Consider the following 17479-nt stretch of genomic DNA (forward strand, 5'->3'; position numbering starts at 1 on the left):
ACTCATTGTGTCAACTTGCCAAGGAAGGGAAGACGCCTTATCCTCCTCCTCCTCCTCCTCCTCCTCCCTTCAACCCCCCCCCCCAGCCCTGGACCCAGAGGAGGCACCGAGTGGGCTGCGTGGGTGGCTAGCTGACTGTGCCCTTCCTCCCGTAAGAGGGCCATGGCCGAGGCTCCCCTGGGCTCTAAGGGGGTTTAGTTTTGTGCCTCTGCCTCCACCAGAAGTGGTTTCAAACGCCTCCATATTGATTCACATATTTGCTTAATAATTTTATATCCTACTTGTCAAAACCAGGAATGGGGCTGGCAGTCCTCCAAAATCCCAAGACCCCAGCACAGCCTCAAACTAAGGCCAGGACAATGACCGTTGACACAGGCACCAGACGTACACAACAGCAAAGAGACTCAGAAAGGCAGTCTGTAAAATTGTAGCAATAAACGGATAACATGAATCATACTGTTTCCTCTGACTATCCAATATAGGAAACAGTAATCACCAAAATTCAACGGCTTAACCCATTTCCTTGGTTCCAAGGCTAATGACTCCTCTGGAAGAGGGGAATCCATAAACCCTTAAGCATAATGTCACATACTCCTTCCCCCTCCACAAGGTGTGAACGTAGCCACACAATAGGAGGCAGGAGGCAGCCAAGGGCAGCCCATACCCCAGGCAGAAACCCATCGGGATGGGGGATTGAATCCTGATACAAAGGCGAAGCGCAAGAAAGCCTGGGAGCCAGGGGGGGGGGAATGTGTAAATACTCTTCTCGTTCTTCGGGGAAGAGGGTGTCGGGAACCGGGGCTATTGACGGAGTGGGTGATGGGCTCATGTTTCTACATGCCAAACACCTCCACTTTGTGACATATTTGTGATGTATCGATGATGCTGTTGAAAAATGTATTGTGGGAAATGGGGAGGGGCCTTAAAAGTTCACGCAACCCCTTGCTCGGGGTTCCTACTCTTCGTGTGTTTGGACCTGCTCTCGTGGCTAGTGAGAGAGAGAGAGGAAATAGGAAGTTACACTCCCAGGAGAAGAGGGGAAATGACATCACACAGAGCCCTCTCTACCAATTACATTTTCTATGGTCTGAATATCTGCCTCTCGGCAATACAGCACTGTGGTATTGTCATGCTAGCTAGGAAGAATGTGCATTTGTAAGGTTTGGCTGCCAATCCCCAACAACAACTGGGATAAAGATCTCCCAGTTAGGTAGGACATTCCACTAGAGTTCAAGAGCGCCCTCTTCCACTGCAAGCTGCGTGGACTCCATTCTCTCCCAAGGAACTTCTCCAGCACCTCAAGTCCAGCTCCAGGTGTCACCGGGCCACTAACGTCTGATGAGGTAGAATCCGACAACTTGTCATAAGAAAACCTGCTCTGTTCAGTGATAGGGGAGGGAGCAGCAAACTTTTGGAATGTGGTTTTGAAAGTACAAAATGCACCTCCGTCTGCTTCCTTCATTCTAGGGAAACAGGACACTAAGAGTCATGTCTGTCTGTCTGTCTGTCTGTCTGCCATAGAGTGGGTTTTTGGAAGTTGCCTGTGCGCGCATTTCTTTTATGTGTGGAGATCAGCACACGCTGACCAACGCAGTCTTTTCAGAAAGGCTCTATTCTTGTTATCTTGTTATCTTTTGCCTGTTCTGCCATTGAGGATTTCTTTGATCATTATTTGTCAATCACTTTTCTGACCCAGGCAGTTACGGCATCTTTCTACAAGGGCCGACATTGATACCGAAATCCAGCACCGTCTGAGTTCTGCAAGTGCGGCTTTCTCCCGATTGAAGTGCAGAGTGTTTGAGAGCTGGGACGTTTGCAGGGAAACCAAAATGCTTGTTTACAAAGCTATTGTACTACCAACTTTGCTGTATGTTTTCAAAACATGGGCCACTTATAAATGCAATCTCCAGCTTCTTGAAAGATTCCATCAATGGTGTCTTCGGAATTTTTTTTATGTTACTTGGGAAGACAGGTGAACAAACGTTAGTGTATTGGAAGAAGCAAAGATCACCAGTGTCAAAACCAGGGGCGCCATCGTGCCCTCAGGATTGTGGGTGCCAGACGCCACAACAGAGGCATGTGCCGTCACAAGGCACGCCCCTGTCCCGTCGAAATGTCCATTTTGTTCCTAGATGGTGGACGGTCTCTTGGGGCGGGAACGATGCGAGCATTCAAAGTCGCGGTGGAGGGATGGCGGCTCGGCCTGAGAGCCCAGACTCGAGGGGACCTGGAGAAAAAGGAGACCCGCAATCGACTCCTGCTCCACCGGCGCGCCCTCGGCGAAAGATTGCGGGCTCCTCCTCCTCTTCCCCGTCGAGGAAGAGGTTCTCACGCGCTGGAGAAGCGGGTCCCCAGTACGGCTCTCCTGCTGGGTTACTCAGCCGCGGCCGTCCGTGCACCGACGGAAGAAAAAGCCAGGGCCCTTTCCGTTGCCCTCGGAGCAGGCCGAAGGACTCCCCGGCTGAAGTTGGGCAAGTCAGCTGGGGGGCCGGTGAACCCCTCACCCCTCACCCCCGATCTCTCCCCACGCAGGGTGCTGCGACCAGAGGCCGAGTGCAGTAGCCCACCCGACGGTGCCCCCCAAAATCGAAGAGCGCCGCGGATCCCGCTCCTGCGCCAGACTCTCATCGGGCGGAAGCGGGCCTCCCCCCCCCCCCGGACTCCAGCTGGCAGGACGCGGGGGGGGGGCAGCGGTCCTGAGCTGGACTGCTGGCCGCAGGTCCGACCCTCCGCCGCATTCCTGCCCTCGAGACCCCCCCCCCCGGTTTTCAGCGCCGGGAGCAGGAATTTTCTTTCCGCGGGTCGGTATATCTCTGCTTCTCTGACGAAATCGGGCCGAGTTTCACATTTAATAAATACGAATTTTCTCTTTTAAACCAAACAGTACCTACCGATGTTTTTAATTCTGCATTTGGATTCTTTCCCCTGGTTTTATTATATTTCATATGCTGTAAATCGACTCGATATACAGTACTTTAAAGTGTGGCTTAGAAATATTTCAATAAATGAAATAACTTACTTCGGCTGCTGCCCTTCTCCTCTTTCGCAGGCTACTTAAATGCAGAGTTCAGTTGGACAGAATTCGCTTTCCTTCACCGCCTTCCTGCAAACGGCCCATTCTACCTGAATCTCCCGGCGCGGCGGATCGGGGCCTGACTGCCGATTCGCCTCCTTCCTCTTCCCGCGTCTTCCTTTTCTATCTCATCGGCCCTCGTGTGACTGTGCTCTGTTAATTGAGATGACTTGTGTACGAATTTGGTTTTAAGAAAGAAAAGAAAAAAGTATAAACGTGATATAGCTTTTTAAAAAAATACAAATCGCATTTTTCTTGGCCTGGTGGTCTCCTCCTGTCGCGCAACTCTGGCTTTCTCGCATTTTTCTGACTGCCGCCTCGGCGATTTTGTCCTCCTCCTTACATGAACGTTGCCGAAATGGCTTGTACTGTATTTGGTAACCAGAAGCTCCCGGCTCCCGGTCCGCGTCCCCCGGGATCCACGAGAGCCTCTCCAACGCGGGAAAACGCTCAGGGCCCTTCGATTAGAAATCCGCCTCCCCGCGAGGGCAGAGATGCTGTTGAATGCCTGTATGTTATTTATGTAATATTTTAATCTGTGTAATATGCAATATATATCTTGCTTTGTATATAATGCTTTTAATGCTGTAAACTGCCCTGGGACCTTAACGTGCAGGGCGGGTAGAAAATATAAATATAAATAATATAAATAGAGGAGCCCTTTTCTAGTTAAATGGGACTTAGTCCCTGGGAAGTAAATATCTGGCTGCTGCAGCCTTAAATAACAACCCTGAGATTGTTTCCCCAGACGTCCAGGCGATTGCAGCCTAAAACGGTCAAAAACCCTAAAGCTGCCTTGCCAGGGAACAGGCTCCCCCCTCCCAGATGGAGCCAGGGGGTGTCGAGCCGGCGGCTTTAACCAGGAGAACGAAGAAAACCGGGATTGGAGGCGCGGGGCCTGGAGGGATGTGCGCCCAGAGACCGACGGGGTTTAATTCAGGAATTATTCCAAAGAAGTCTCCTCCGTTCAATCAACAAGTCGTCATATTTAAGGGTTTGCGGAAGGAATCCTTCCTTCGGGCAGCTCAGATTCTTCAACGTCCGTCGCCCTCGGAGCGCGAGGCAGCGGGACTCTCTCGTCGGGTTTTCCTGGGGCTTTTTTGCGCGGTATACGACGCGGAATGGTCGCGCGATTCCGCCCACTTCCTTCCAGCTTCTCCGCCCTGCCTCTTCTAGGCTTTCGGTCCTGGCCCCTGCCTGCGCTTACTCGGAGGTAACCCTGCCTGCTTTCATTGCTGGTCCGACGGCGAACCGCGCCCGAATTGCCCCCTCGGGCCTCTTTCTGCGTCTCAGCTTTGGGTGCTTTGCCGAGAAGTCGGTGTCGGGCCGCGGTTTCAGGCCTGCGGAGCGGATTTAAGCGCTTCATTTGGGAAGGCGACCCAAAGGTCAAGACTCTCCCCCGACCGACGCCTGGAAAGGGCAGCGGACCCTAAGGAGGACCCGGGGAACAAAGGCTGTCTCGAGGGGCGGGGGGAAAGGGCCCCGCTCCGAATCACGCCAGGCGGAGGGAGACCCCAGGAGAGACCCCCGAGGGCATCCCCGCCCTTCCCCCCTCCCGCTGTCGGAGTCCGCCTGGAGTGGTCCGGATTCTGCAACCCAATGAAATATTATATTTTATTTTGTGTGTGCGCATTTCTGGCCCGGGTGACCGAAGCGTCAGTTCCCCGGTGTGGCGGCGGGGAAGCACCTTCCCCCACCCTCAGGATCCACCCAGACACCCCTCAACTGGAAGGGCGGGAGGAGGAGGAGGAAGCGCAGGGATTGGGCGGCTTCTTTCTGATATCATCCCCGCCCCGCCCCCTCTGGATGTCCGCCTGTCAATCACTTCCAGAGGCCGCCAATCAGAAGGTTGGAGGCAGCGATTTTGGCAGGCGGAGATGGAGACGGGGAGAAAAGTGCCCGTAGCCTCGTGGCCCCTGGCGCTCTCCGGGTATGTCCAGCCGCCGAGCAGAGGCGGCAGCGCGCCCAGCCTCGGGAGAGAGCGCCGCTGCTTCCGCGCCCGTCGGAGGGGCCGCTCGGCCACCCGGCCGCCCCTCATGGGGCCACCGCGGGGCGATGCGCCCTGGCAGTGAGCTCTGCGAGGCCCGTCCGGGGCGCGCCGTCGGGGAAGGCTCCCTGGAAGAGGCAGCGAGAGCGAGGTGCCCCTGCGCGGACCCGGAGCAGGGCGCCGGCATGCGGCAGCTGAGCCGCCGCTGCTGCTGCTGAGGAGGGCAGGATGGAGCCCTCGGGCCTGGAGCTGCTGGAGGGGACCGTCCACACGCCGCCGCCGCCGCCGCCGCCCCAAGAGCCCATCCGCTTCGGCATCGACCAGATCCTCGGCTGTTCGCAGCAGCAGCAGCACCACCACCAAGGCGCTTGCGGAGCTGCCGTCGGGGCCCTCGGGGAGCCCGACCTGGCGCTCTACGGCGGCGGTTACGGAGCAGAATACAACTGCTCGCTGGGTGCCTACGGCCTGCCCAGGGCAGCGGCTGGCGGCGGCGGCGGCGGCGTCATCCGTGTGCCCGCGCACAGGCCGGTGCCCTCCGCAGCGGCCCATCCCCAGCCGGGGGGAGCTAGCCTCACCTTTCCCTGGATGGAGAGCAACAGGCGCTTGACCAAGGACCGGATCGCAGGTGAGAACAGCCTCGCACGATGGCAGGCCCCCCCCCCCACTCCGCGTCCAAGAGTAGATCTCCCAGAGGGAGCCCGGGGCTCCAGCGCGCGGAGTCTCCCCTGTTCAGCTTTCCTCAGAAACCAACTTCCAAGGGTCGAGGGGTCTTCGGCCCCCCAATAAAATATTTGAGGGGAGCGCCCCCAAAGTTGGTGGACATTGCCATTCAAATAGTGTGCGTGCACCACGTCATGTAATCAGTTATGCAGGGCGGGGCTTACCTCACCCCCCCCATTTTTATTCCAGTTGGCACCCCTGCCCAGAAGTGCCTGGATCCGAGCCAAGACTTCCTGGGGCTCAGTCCCAAAAGGAAGGCACCGAACCCTGAGGGCTCCCCGCATTCTGGGTCTCTCCTGCCCCAAACCTTTTTAACACCTGAATTCCTCGGAAGGGGCAGGAGAATACGAGCGCGATCTTCAGGTTTCCGCAATAACTTTCGCCAGGCGGGAGAGGAAGGCTGCAGAGGGGCTTGTATGGCAAGGCTGTCGGTGGGCCCTTCCCGTAAATCTCCGCCTCGCTCTGCAGTGCCTCTGCCTGCCCCGCTACACACTGGGAGACCTCTTCGCCTCGCAGTTGGCGGAGACTTTCATAGAATTATAGATTTAGAAGGGAACTCAAGGATCATCTACTAGGCCACCAGCCTTCAGAAGAGTTTCGCTTCCAGCTCCACCTCTTGCGACTTCCGACTGTTCTGGGGAGCGGGAGGGGGGAGCTTTGGTCCCGGCTCGCCTTGCCAGGAAGAGGGACAGGAGCGGAGGGGGGCGGGGGCGGCCAGGATCTGCCCGTTCACCCGCGGGACTCCCTCCCACCTCGACTGCTTCCTCGGGATTCAGGTTGAGGACGCCCCCACCTTGCGCTGCGCCATTCTCTCCTGCCGCCGGCATTCTGGGCGGGTGGGGGCGCCGGCAGCCTGGCTCTCCAGAGTTCAGACTGAGACGGGAGGGGTCCCTGCAGCTGCCCCCTGGCGGGATGGGGTCCCCAGAGGTCGTCCAAACGTCTCCGACCTGGGAAATAGGCGAGAGGGATTGGTGAGACTCTTCTCCCAGCTGAGCCGCAGGAACGTCAGGGTCTGAGTGGGGGATGCGATCCCTTCGGTCGGTGATCCCGGAAAGGGCGTCCCCGGAGGGAGACTTCCCCACCGCAGTCTTGATCAAGGCAGGTGGTTGGACTAGATGAACTTTAGGGCTCCTCTTCCAGTTTTATAATTCTATGACCAGGCGCGTCCTCTTTTGCTTTGCCCGCAGCCGCCCTGCCGCCTTTCTCCGTCGCCCGGCGCATAGGCCACCCCTACCAGAACCGCACTCCGCCCAAGCGCAAGAAGCCGCGCACCTCCTTCTCCCGGGCGCAGATCTGCGAGCTGGAGAAGCGCTTCCACAGGCAGAAGTACCTGGCGTCCGCCGAGCGAGCCGCTTTGGCCAAAGCGCTCAAGATGACCGACGCCCAAGTCAAGACCTGGTTCCAGAACCGGCGCACCAAGTGGAGGTACGAGGCGAGGAGAGAGGGTCGCTGCCGTCGTGACTGTTGGGATGAGGATGATTTTCATTTATCAGTAGCTTTTTACAGTAGCCAACCTCCCCCAAAGCCCATAAAAACAATTTAAAACCAGAAAAAATGTAAAATACTCAACAATACAAGATGGTTATCTGGCCATAAATTAATGAGAACTTTAAAGGCTGCAAGCCACGCAGATCCCAGCTGAACCCCGTGATGGGGGAGGGTGCTCACGAGAGCCGGGAGCCCCACCCTGTTTGCAAAAAGGTCGTGATGATAATAATACCGGCCCACCTCTGAGGGTTGTTGTGCGGATGAGCGAGAAATGTAGGTGGGGCGCTCCGGACACTGTAAGCGCTAAGAGTGTGGGAGGGGGGATGTAGAGAGACCCAGGCAGGTGGGAGGGGACCCCAGGTGGGAGGTGGCCAGAGACACGACCCCGCCCCACCTGCCAGTGGTGTTTGTTCAGAAAGGGAGGCGCTCCCCTCCTCCATTTCTTCTAGCCAGGGCGCCCTTCGCTCGCTCGCTCGCCCGTCCTTGCCTCTAACGCCCCCCCCCTTCCTCTCCCTCTCCCCCGACCCCCAGGCGGCAGACGGCCGAGGAGCGCGAGGCGGAGCGCCAGCAGGCCAACCGGCTGATGCTGCACCTCCAGCAAGAGGCCTTCCAGAAGAGCCTGGGGCAGCCGCTGCAGCAGGACCCGCTCTGCCTGCACAACTCCTCGCTCTTCGCCCTGCAGAACCTGCAGCCCTGGGCCGAGGAGCACAAGGTCACCTCCGTCTCCGGGGCGGCGGCGGCCCTGGTGTGACCCGAGCGCCGGAGAGACTCAGGGGCGCGGAAGGGCGCCGCGGACTGGCCGAAAGCCTTTTCCTCACGCGGAGCGCCGCTCGGTGCTGCGACCTCACCCCGGAGAGGCACCACCAGACAGCCGCCCCCTCCTCTGCCCCACTCCCCCCGCCCCGCCGCTAATTTATAGGGACTGGTTCTTTCCACAATAAAGTGTCAGAGTCTCTCTCCGGGTCGGGATCCAATCCAGCTGTTCCTCGGCGGCGGAAAGGTTGTTGCAAGCGCACTGTGTTCCCCTCCCTGAACCACCTGCCCGGAGCATTGGGCTTCATAGAATCACAGAATTGTAGAATTGGAAGGGACACTCAAGGGTCATTTAGCTCAACCCCGTGTAATGCAGGGATCGTAAATCTCCGGCCATCTAACCTCTGCTTAAAAACCTCCAAGGCAGGCGCCCCCTCTCCTGGGGGTCTGTTCCACTGCCGAACAGCCCTTACTGGCAGAAAGTTCATCCCATTGGTTAGTCGGAATCTCCTCTTTTGCCATTTGAATCGGTTGGTTCGGATCCTCCCCCTGGAGCAGCAGAAAGCAAGTGGCTCCCTCTTCTATCCCTTAGGGATTTGGCCCATCCCACCCCCTCTCCCTCTGCCCTTTTCTAACCTTCTTCTTTGGAGATTACTCGTAGCCCAGTAAGATCGTCTTCCATGAGTTTGAACGGTGAGTCCTTAAGTGACTGTGGAGGAGGCCAATTCTGCTCTTTTCTAGGCTAAATACAGTGGTACCTCGGATTAAGAACTGAATTCGTTCCGGAGGACTGTTCTTAACCTGAAACTGTTCTTAACCTGAAGCACCACTTTAGCTAATGGGGCCTGCCGCTGCTGCTGCGCCATCGCTGTGCGCTTTCTGTTCTCATCCTGAAGCAAAGTTCTTAACCCGAGGTACTATTTCTGGGTTAGAGGAGTCTGTAACCCGAAGCGTCTGTAACCCGCGGTACCACTGTATACCCAACTCCCTCAACCTTTCCTCATCAGGCTTGGTTTCCAGACCCTTTGTCGTCCTGGTCGCCCTCCTCTGCACACCTTTCGCCTTGTCACCATCCTTCTGAAGCCTGCAGAGAGGGCCCCCTAGCGGAGAACTCACACCCACCCACCCAGAGTGGTCGCTGGAGGTCAAGCTGCGGTGAATGGAGTCGGGCAAACTGGCCCCAGCACTGGGGCTGGACTACTCCCCTAGTCCGCCCTCGCCATGTCGGTGAGGTTTTTGTCCTTGGCCGACTCGCGGCTCTGGCTCAGACCAAGCCGGGCGGCGGGACCTGTCCATGGTGCTGGAGGCTCCGCCGAGCCCGAGGGAAGCGGCCTCGCCGTCCTCCTTGCCGCAGCGGCCTTCAGAGGCAGAACCCAGGGGCAGTGAGGGGCCGCAGGAGAAGAAGACCCCAGAGGTAGGGCCCAAGGGGCCATGAATCTCAAGGCCAAACAGGCGCGGGTCCAACCCCCCCCCAAAGAGCAGTAGGACGAGAGCTCGTGGGATCCCGGTTCCCCTCGTTGGTGGTGCAAAGGCGGCTGGGGGATCTCTAGGTCAACTGCGGCATTTCAGCGACCCCCTTGTGAAGCGTCTCTGCCCCTTGTTGCCCACTAGCTGAAGAAGCGAAAGACACACACTCCAGCCCGCCCACTCACGGAAAACCCGGAGGGACCGATGGCTACCGGCCGCCACGTCTGTGTCTTATCTCCACAGCCGGGGCAGCTCGGGTTGCAGGAAGACCAGCTGCCGCGACCCGCAAGTCCGGCCCTGCTGTCGGGCTTCCCGTCGGCCGATGCGAGAACAGGATGAGGGAGCAGATCCAACTCTAGGGCGCTTCCTCTTCTTGTTGTGTTAATATAATAATAATAATAATAATAATAATAATAATAATAATAATAATAATAATAATAATAATAATAAAATTTATATACCGCCCTATACCCAGAGGTCTCAGGGCGGTTACACTTTTATCATTGGACGTGGGTCAAGGATGAGGGCACAGTCCCCGCACCCAGCGCGCCCAGTCCGGCACATCCCGCTACGTGGCTGCCCCTTCTCCCTTCTCTCTTCCCAGCCCGGCTTCCCAGCGAGGTTTCCTGCAGGCCTCGGCTGCCGGCTTCGCCCCAAGGCGGGCCATTGCATTGTCCAGGTGATGAGGGGGCGGGTCAGTAGAACTGACCAGGGGCCGAGGCAGGTTCCTTCCGCGGCTCGAGAGCGACACCTAAGGGCCCCTCGCATGCCACGCTGCCTTGACTGCCGCGGGTCCACCGCCCTCTGGTGGCGGCCCTGGAGGAGGGGGTCTCCTTGGCTCCCTTGCCCGCAGGCCCCTCTCAGGCGCTGAGAGAAGCCGCGTGGATGTGACAGCGGCGCTCGCAGGAGAGGGAACCTCCGCCTTCCTCACGCGCTTCCCTGAGGATGGGTGGGTGGCAGAAACACGTGCCCGCTCGCGGTCGGCAGGTGTCCTATCTGAGATGGGGATCCTAAAAGGTTTCCGGCTCCCTCCCGCTCCCATTTCCAGCGCCTTTGCTCCGAGAACCAGCGAATTCTCCTGCCCCTGCTGCAGCGCGCCCTGATTGGCTGCCCAGGCTGCCTCTGCCCCTATATAAAGGCGGCCCGTTCTGCCGCAGTTCGCAGTTGGCGCAGAGCTGGGCCGGGAGGGCTAGTGGGTAGCGCGGCAGGGACACCGCGAGGCTCCGATCGCCGCGCTTGGAGGGCAGTTCCGCGTCCTCTGTCCCTCCGGGCGCCACGATGGACTCCGAGGGCTTTGGTTGGCGCAAGCCGTGGGAGGATTACCGCGGTGGCGGCGGGGCGGCGCGCTCCGTCCGAGTCAGCTTCTGCTCGCCGGTGCCTCGGCGCTCTGCTCGCCTTCCGGCCTCCGCGCTCGGCCCCTTGACTGACCCGCTGGAGCGCCTGGACCTGGCGCAGGTGAGCAACCTGAACGCGGAGCTGCTGGGGCTGCGCGCCCAGGAGAAGGAGCAGCTGGTGGACCTCAACGACCGCTTCGCCACCTACGTCGAGCGGGTGCGGGACCTGGAGCACCGGAACCGGGCGCTGCTGCTGGAGCTGGAGGCGCTGCGGCGGCAGCAGCGGACCCCGGCGCGGCTGCCGCAGCTCTACCAGCAAGAAGCGCGCGCCCTGCGGGCCCTGCTGGACGCCGAGGCCGGCGACAAGGCGCGCCTGGAGGCAGAGCGCGACCGCCTGCGCCTCACCTGCGGCCAGCTCCGCGAGCGCTGCGCCCAGGAGGCGCGCCGGCGCCTGGACGCCGAGGAGACGCTGAGCCGCGTGCGCGAAGAGGCCGCCCGGGCCGCGCTGGCCACCTGCGACGCCGACGGGGCGGCCGGCTCCCTGCGAGCCGAGCTGGCCTTCCTGCAAAAGCTGCTGGACGAGGAGCGGGCCGAGCTGGTGGCCCAAGCCGAGCTGGCCGCGGCCACCCGGGCGGCGGTGGAGGGCGCCCCGGGGGCGGCGGCGGGGGCGGCTGCTCGGCCCGACATCTCCGCCGCGCTGCGGGACATCCGCTCCCAGTACGAGAGCCTGGCGGCGAAGAACATGCAGGCGGCGGAGGAGTGGTACCGCTCCAAGTTCGCCTCCGTGGCCGAGCTGGCCAGCCGCAACCAGGAGGCCGTGCGCAGCATCCGCCAGGAGACCGTCGAGTACCGGCGACTGCTGCAGACCCGCTCGGCGGAGATCGAGACCTTGCGCGGCGCCATCGACTCCCTCCACAAGCAGCTGGAGAGCCTGGAGGGCCAGCAGGGAGCCGAGGTGGCCCGCTGCCAGGTAAGGCCAGGAGGGTTAGGGGGCCGCCGCTCTCGGTCTCCAGGCACGCGGGTCTCGATGCGCCTCTCTCTCTGCGGCGGGGGCTCCGGCTGGCGCTCTTCCTGCTCTCGGCGCCTGCCCTGGAGTCCTTCCAGGGGAAGAGAAAGCGGCGACTCGACCCCCATCTCCGCCGGAAGGGCTGGGAACCCTCCTCATCTGGCTGGGGAGTCAAGGGGGGGCTCCATATGTCTGACGCTTGGGATGTTGGGAGATGGAGTCCTAGCAGCATCTAGAGGGCGCCATGTTGGCAACTCTAGAAGGGCTCCCCTTCTGCTGCCTCCTCCGAATTCAGCCTCTCTACCGCCAAAACAATTCTGTGGGGCATTTTATAGCTGTCGATGACATGAACGTCTCGGAGGAAAGGTTTGAACAGTCAGTCCAAGATGGCTCCCAGGCCCTCCTTCCAGGAGCCCTTGGAGATGCTCTTGTCTTCCAGGCAGCTTCTCTTCTCTGGCCCCCCCCCGTCCCTCTGTCTCCCTTGCTGCACATCAGATTCATGGGTGGGGAGGGGGTTCCTTATGCCAGACTCCTGTTCAGTGTCTGTGGCGGTTCTTAGGCCCTTGCCCAGTTTCTTTTAGCGTTCTTCTTTCTCCAGGTCTCAGAGTTTGGTGAAGATGCGGGGGTCCTTCTCCTGCCTCCACTCGCCTCTTCTTCAGTATAGGTCCTGCTCCTGCCCTTGAGCGACGGGAGGGTGTGGGAATGGCACTGCCTCTGTGGACTGGCTTGTTCAGGGCAGGAAGGCAGAGGTGCCCTGGCAGGATGGCCCCGCAACCACTTACAGCTCCTCTATTATTAATAGGCAGATTGATTTAATGATGAAGGCCTGCCAGGTTAAACCTCCCATGTGTAGCAGATTAAGTGGCTATTAGGTTAGGAATTGGCTGGCTTTGAATGCCCCCCCCTTTTCCTGCAATGCTGTCTGGGCTTCTGTACCTTCATTTAACATTTAAATTGCCTGGCATGAAATGCCCAGCCAAGGTGAGAAATGAGAGGCTAGTTTGGCTGAAATTAAAATCTCCCACAAGAACTGGAGGAAAGAAGAGTGGCTGAGCAGGCAAAGAGGCAGAAATCAGAAGGTCAGGCAGAAATCAGAAGGTCAGGGCAGGTGGTTGTGTGTGGTGGGGGGAGGTCAAGGGGAGAAATGAGGTCAAGGGGAGAAATGAGGCTGGGAGGTCTCCCACATATCCTGGAGACAAGGGAATTAGATGACCCTGGGGGTCCCTTCTAACTCTACGATTCTGTGTTTATGGGAGTGCAAGAGGCCAGCGTCTCCCCTCCCACCCTTCCTTCTTCAGCTACGTTCTTAGGGACTGCAGGGTGGTGGGCTGGTGGTGTTAATGGAGAAATCTGAGGGCTCCCTTGGACAAGAAACAAGGACATCAGCCAGGAATACTAGAGCAAAACAGCAGCCAGGAGGCTTGATCCTTATTGAAGACTGTCGCAACAGGACTGCCACCTGCCAAAAGGTGGAACAAGATGGAAGGCCCAACAAAAGAGTCCCCAAACTTTTATTAGCTGCTGTAATCCCCATGTTACACCCCCCCCCACTACATCACTCATACATCACGGTTACATCATGAAAGGGGAGGTCTGGGGGCAGTAATCTGAGCATCCTGGACCCTGCCCCATGGTTCCCCTTGCCCTCCACCAAACACCCATCAAGTGAAACAAAAAAGATCTTTACATTTCCCTGTTTCCCAGCCAAGTTCATCCCACCCTTTTGCCTTCATCTGGGTTTGTGATTTCTGGAATGGCTACCTGTCTGGCACTCAGGTATCAGGAGGCCAGGAATTATCACTCAGGCAGAGGGGCTGCTGAGTAGCTGAGCTCACATGTCTATATGAATTTCTGGAGTTTTCCCAGTGAGCCAGTACATAGATACATTGATCGGTGAATTCTTACATTTGGTGTCGTGCAGCAAAGACCCGTTGAACAGAAAGGAAGAAACTGTGGTGAAGTGTTTTGTGGGGAAAAGTCACAAAAGGGATTGTGCTGATTTTGGTAGTGGGCTGCATGTGCATGATATCTGCTGGAGGGGCAACCCCCCCCAACCTATAGATAAATTCCTGCAACAGTGGTGATCTCTCTGGAGAAGGGGGTCCTGGCAGTCTTGCAGGAATGGGAAAAGAGAAACTCCTGCTTCCAGCTGTATTTCAGGGTTGTGTGTGTGAGAGAGGGAGAGGTGGGGACTTCTGTTCTTTCAGGGGGTAATGCTCAGGGGGTGGCTCTCCTCAGTTCCAGCCTACAGTCTCCCCTTTTCCCTTGACCCCCACCCCCAGGAGAGAGTGGCAGAACTGGAGCAGGAGATCTCGGAAGCCAAGGAAGAAATGGCTCGCTACATGCGTGAATACCAGGAGCTGCTCAACGTCAAGATGGCCCTGGACATAGAGATCGCTGCCTACAGGTAAGGGCTGCAGGAGTCCCACCCCCTCCTGCCCCCATCAGGCACCTCTGTGCTTGAGGCTGCAGGGCTCGGTGCTCCTTGACTCCCTGGGTGTCCCATGCCTTTGCCCACCTGTGTATGAGTGGCAGTAAAATATGCTCTCCGTTATGGCAAACAGAGAAAGTGTCATGTATTCTACTCAATTTTGATCCAGAGCAGAACTCCAACGTAGAGTTATCAGAGCAAAAACTTCAACACGTTGCAGGATTCCCAAAAAAATAGACCAGAGGCAATGAATATTTCATCCAGCAGACCTTTACTGCTAGTAAATGAGCACAATGGTCACAAATCCATATACATTCAGGATTGGCACTGTCCATAAGAAATCCAGTTGCAGCAAACTTAACTTAAACTTACAATAACTTATAAGAAGATCAAACCTTAACACTAAGCATACTATATACAGAACACCACACAGAACAAAAGAGAGACAGAAAGAGAAAGTGAAACCCCGGTTTTCTGGCCTTACTATTATGGTCAGCATGACCTTGACAGAAAAATATAACAGGACCAGTTTAAGCCAACTGTACTCAGCTTCTCTGAAGCAATAACCCAAACATCATGAACCTTCTGCTTGTTTCTTTCACACAGAGAAGCTTCCAGGACCCTCTTGAATTAATTAGAATAGGAAATATCTCTACACATCAGCTCAATACTTTCTGTTCTAAGAAATGCAAACTGACAGGGCAGTCAGATTGTTCCAAGAAGGCTGAATCTGGTTCCCGTCTCCTTCCTTCTGTGCGCCAAAGTTTAAAACAGCCTCAAATAGTGCACTTAATAAGAGACTGGAGTTCCTCTGGTCCTGAACCCCCAAATAAGCTCTGGCCTACTCTGTATTATCTAGAATCCTTTGCATTCAAAGCTTGTGTTCTGTGGCTGAGCTCCTTGTCCGAGGCTGAGGTGTAGTAAACCCCTTCGCCCCCCCTTTCTTTTTCAGGAAACTGCTGGAAGGGGAGGAGATGTGGTGGACCTCGTCTTCCTCCTTGCCACCCCTGATGAAGTGACAGATGGTTCTGTCGGGAGCGAAGGAACCTCCTCTGATGACAGCCCTCCTTCTCGTCCTCACCCCTTCAACCTCCCTGCCTCCCCATCAAGTTGCTTGCGCTCTCATTGGCTGGGCTGGTGCCCAGCTGGCCTTGGAACTGGGTGTCCCCCATGGCTCTAGGGAGGGTGGAGGAGCCGGTTCCCCAGGCCAGCCTCCCCCCCTGCTCATCCGGCTCTGCTCTTTTCATCCGCCATGAGATGCCACTGTGTGTGTGTGTGTGACACCCTCCTGGCTCCAGAGGCAGCCCCTTCCCCTGCAGTGAGGCTGCCTCCCCCCCCCCACTTTTAAACCCCTCACCGCCCTCACCTTTGGAGGGAAATAACCAGGAAATAAGCAGCCTTGCAACCTGAAATTGGGTGCACAGCGGAGGGGTCTTAGGTTTTGTATTACTTAATGAATGTGTTTTCAGCAAGGTCTGGGCTAATTGGGACGCATAGTGGGGGGGCTGTGTCAGGGTCGGGGCTGCCTCCTTGCATTAGCTGGGCGAAGGGGTCTCTGTAAGGGGAAGGGGCTGCACTGCTGCTCCCCCTCTGAGGGCTGCATGGCTCCCCCCCCTGTGCCTGTGGGTGGAGTCAGTGTGGACGCCATGGGGACTGTGGAACAGGGCCAGTCGGGGCTGCCCAGAATTGGGACGGGGGGGGGGGGCTAGCAGGGCTTCCAGGAAAAGAAGGGCATTTAATTATTCAGAATATTTCATATGTTCAGAGTTGAGGGTGGAGTACTGGTCCCCCCCCCCGCCATTAGCCAAGGGCTTAATCCAGCCCAGCTCTTTGGTCCAAAAGGCTCTCAGAACTGGTCACAGATCTGTAAACAAACAAAAAACCAACACAGTCTCTCTCTCCCTTCAGGTTTATAATCTAAAAGACACGACAAAAAAGGAAAAAGGGAAGAGGACAGAAACACACAGTTTTCATTTTGCAGAATGTGTGAAATGTGTTGGTGAAAGTGGCTCACCTGCTAAAGGGGTTTTGAGACTGAGCGTGGAAGAGAAACACGGCACAGATTGTTCTTAAGAGGGAACCCCCACCTTTAAAAAGTGGTTTTAATGGTGTGTATTCAACAGAAACATGCCCTTCCTCAGACTGAGGATTGCTCCTGGGAGCCAAAGGTTGGAGAAAAGGGAGTTTTCAACACTTGCTGTTCTTTCTAAGTTGGAAGCAGCTGCTCCTACCCCTGAATACGAGCATGGGGCAGATATAGGGTATAGGGTGGTATATAAATTCAATAAATAATAATAATAATAATATCCTGGGATTTCCCCTCCCCTCTCCTCTCCCGGACTTGGAATAAATAGCCCCACCTCTGCCCGGTTCTCCTTCAAGATCAGTGGGGGTGGGACGACCCCATTGCCCCCGCCCCTGCTCAAGCACTGTGCCCTGGGAAACCAGAGCCTCAAATATACACACGCACCTTGGCCCCCTCCGGATACTGGGGGGTGAAACTGCACGCAATGACCCCCCACAGCCCCCTCCCAGGCAATGCAGCCGGGGCTGAGGGAGAGAGGCTGCCTGCTCCCCAGACCGCCCTGTTTGGGGCTGTGTCCTTAGAAGCACCCCAATAGCGGGGGTGCTCTGGGAAGGCTGCAGCCCCCACCCTTGGGAAGAGAAGCTGCCCTCTATTCCCACAATCCCCCCCACCTTCCAGCAGACCAGTGAGGCTGCAGCCTCCTAATGCAGGGGGGGGGGTGAGGGGGTTGCTGTTTGGGAAACCTGCAAGGTCCCTTAGCCCCTTCCTCTGCTGACCCTGGCAGGGTGAGGAGAGCGCCCCTTTCTTTTCTCCTCCGCCCCCAGGCTGACCTTCCACAGGGAAGCCCAGGTCCCTACACAGGCAGCTTGCAAACCTGGATACAGCATTCACACCCCACCTCGCCCATTCCTCAATAACGTGTGCTGGGGGCAGGATTTGCTGTGGTCCTAAAGACCCCTGCCTCTTCCATTCCCATCCCTGAGGTGTTCCCAAAGTAAAGGAAGGATTGGACTCTGATAATAAGAATACACACAGAGGCTTGAACCAGCAAGACTCTGGGAGGAGTGCGTATAATAAGAATTCCTGTCCACCCTCTGGCTCGGGTCGTTTTATTCACAAAAGAACTTTTTACACAGTGTTCGTAAGAACCAATCAGATTTCCTCTGAGCATTTCAAAAAACACCACAGTGGGAA

At 57.2% G+C, this 17479-nt stretch overlaps 2 protein-coding genes across 2 annotated transcripts; both read left to right on the top strand.

The window, feature by feature from the left end:
* The first annotated feature begins 5224 nt into the window (after positions 1–5224).
* TLX2 (T cell leukemia homeobox 2) lies at positions 5225–8164 on the top strand. The gene is made up of 3 exons (XM_081208297.1): positions 5225–5685; positions 6968–7205; positions 7800–8164. The coding sequence occupies exons 1-3, from the start codon at positions 5289–5291 to the stop codon at positions 8017–8019; spliced, it is 855 nt and encodes a 284-aa protein (XP_081064423.1). The 5' UTR covers positions 5225–5288; the 3' UTR covers positions 8020–8164.
* A 2466-nt stretch (positions 8165–10630) lies between these two features.
* LOC308594266 (alpha-internexin-like) lies at positions 10631–16355 on the top strand. The gene is made up of 3 exons (XM_081207213.1): positions 10631–11792; positions 14111–14235; positions 15212–16355. The coding sequence occupies exons 1-3, from the start codon at positions 10767–10769 to the stop codon at positions 15276–15278; spliced, it is 1218 nt and encodes a 405-aa protein (XP_081063339.1). The 5' UTR covers positions 10631–10766; the 3' UTR covers positions 15279–16355.
* The last annotated feature ends 1124 nt before the right edge of the window (positions 16356–17479 follow it).

Source organism: Podarcis bocagei, assembly GCF_964188305.1.
Source record: "Podarcis bocagei genome assembly, chromosome: 9".
Lineage (NCBI taxonomy): Eukaryota > Metazoa > Chordata > Lepidosauria > Squamata > Lacertidae > Podarcis > Podarcis bocagei.

What these genes read in the sequence shown, in the direction of transcription:
- LOC308594266 (XM_081207213.1), top strand. Translation starts at nt 10,767, where the DNA reads ATGGACTCCGAGGGCTTTGGTTGGCGCAAGCCGTGGGAGGATTACCGC. An exon ending in CCGAGGTGGCCCGCTGCCAG is followed by an intron (nt 11,793 to 14,110) that starts GTAAGGCCAGGA and finishes CCCCACCCCCAG; the next exon opens with GAGAGAGTGGCAGAACTGGA. An exon ending in ATAGAGATCGCTGCCTACAG is followed by an intron (nt 14,236 to 15,211) that starts GTAAGGGCTGCA and finishes TTTCTTTTTCAG; the next exon opens with GAAACTGCTGGAAGGGGAGG.
- TLX2 (XM_081208297.1), top strand. Translation starts at nt 5,289, where the DNA reads ATGGAGCCCTCGGGCCTGGAGCTGCTGGAGGGGACCGTCCACACGCCG. An exon ending in GACCAAGGACCGGATCGCAG is followed by an intron (nt 5,686 to 6,967) that starts GTGAGAACAGCC and finishes CTTTGCCCGCAG; the next exon opens with CCGCCCTGCCGCCTTTCTCC. An exon ending in AACCGGCGCACCAAGTGGAG is followed by an intron (nt 7,206 to 7,799) that starts GTACGAGGCGAG and finishes CCCGACCCCCAG; the next exon opens with GCGGCAGACGGCCGAGGAGC.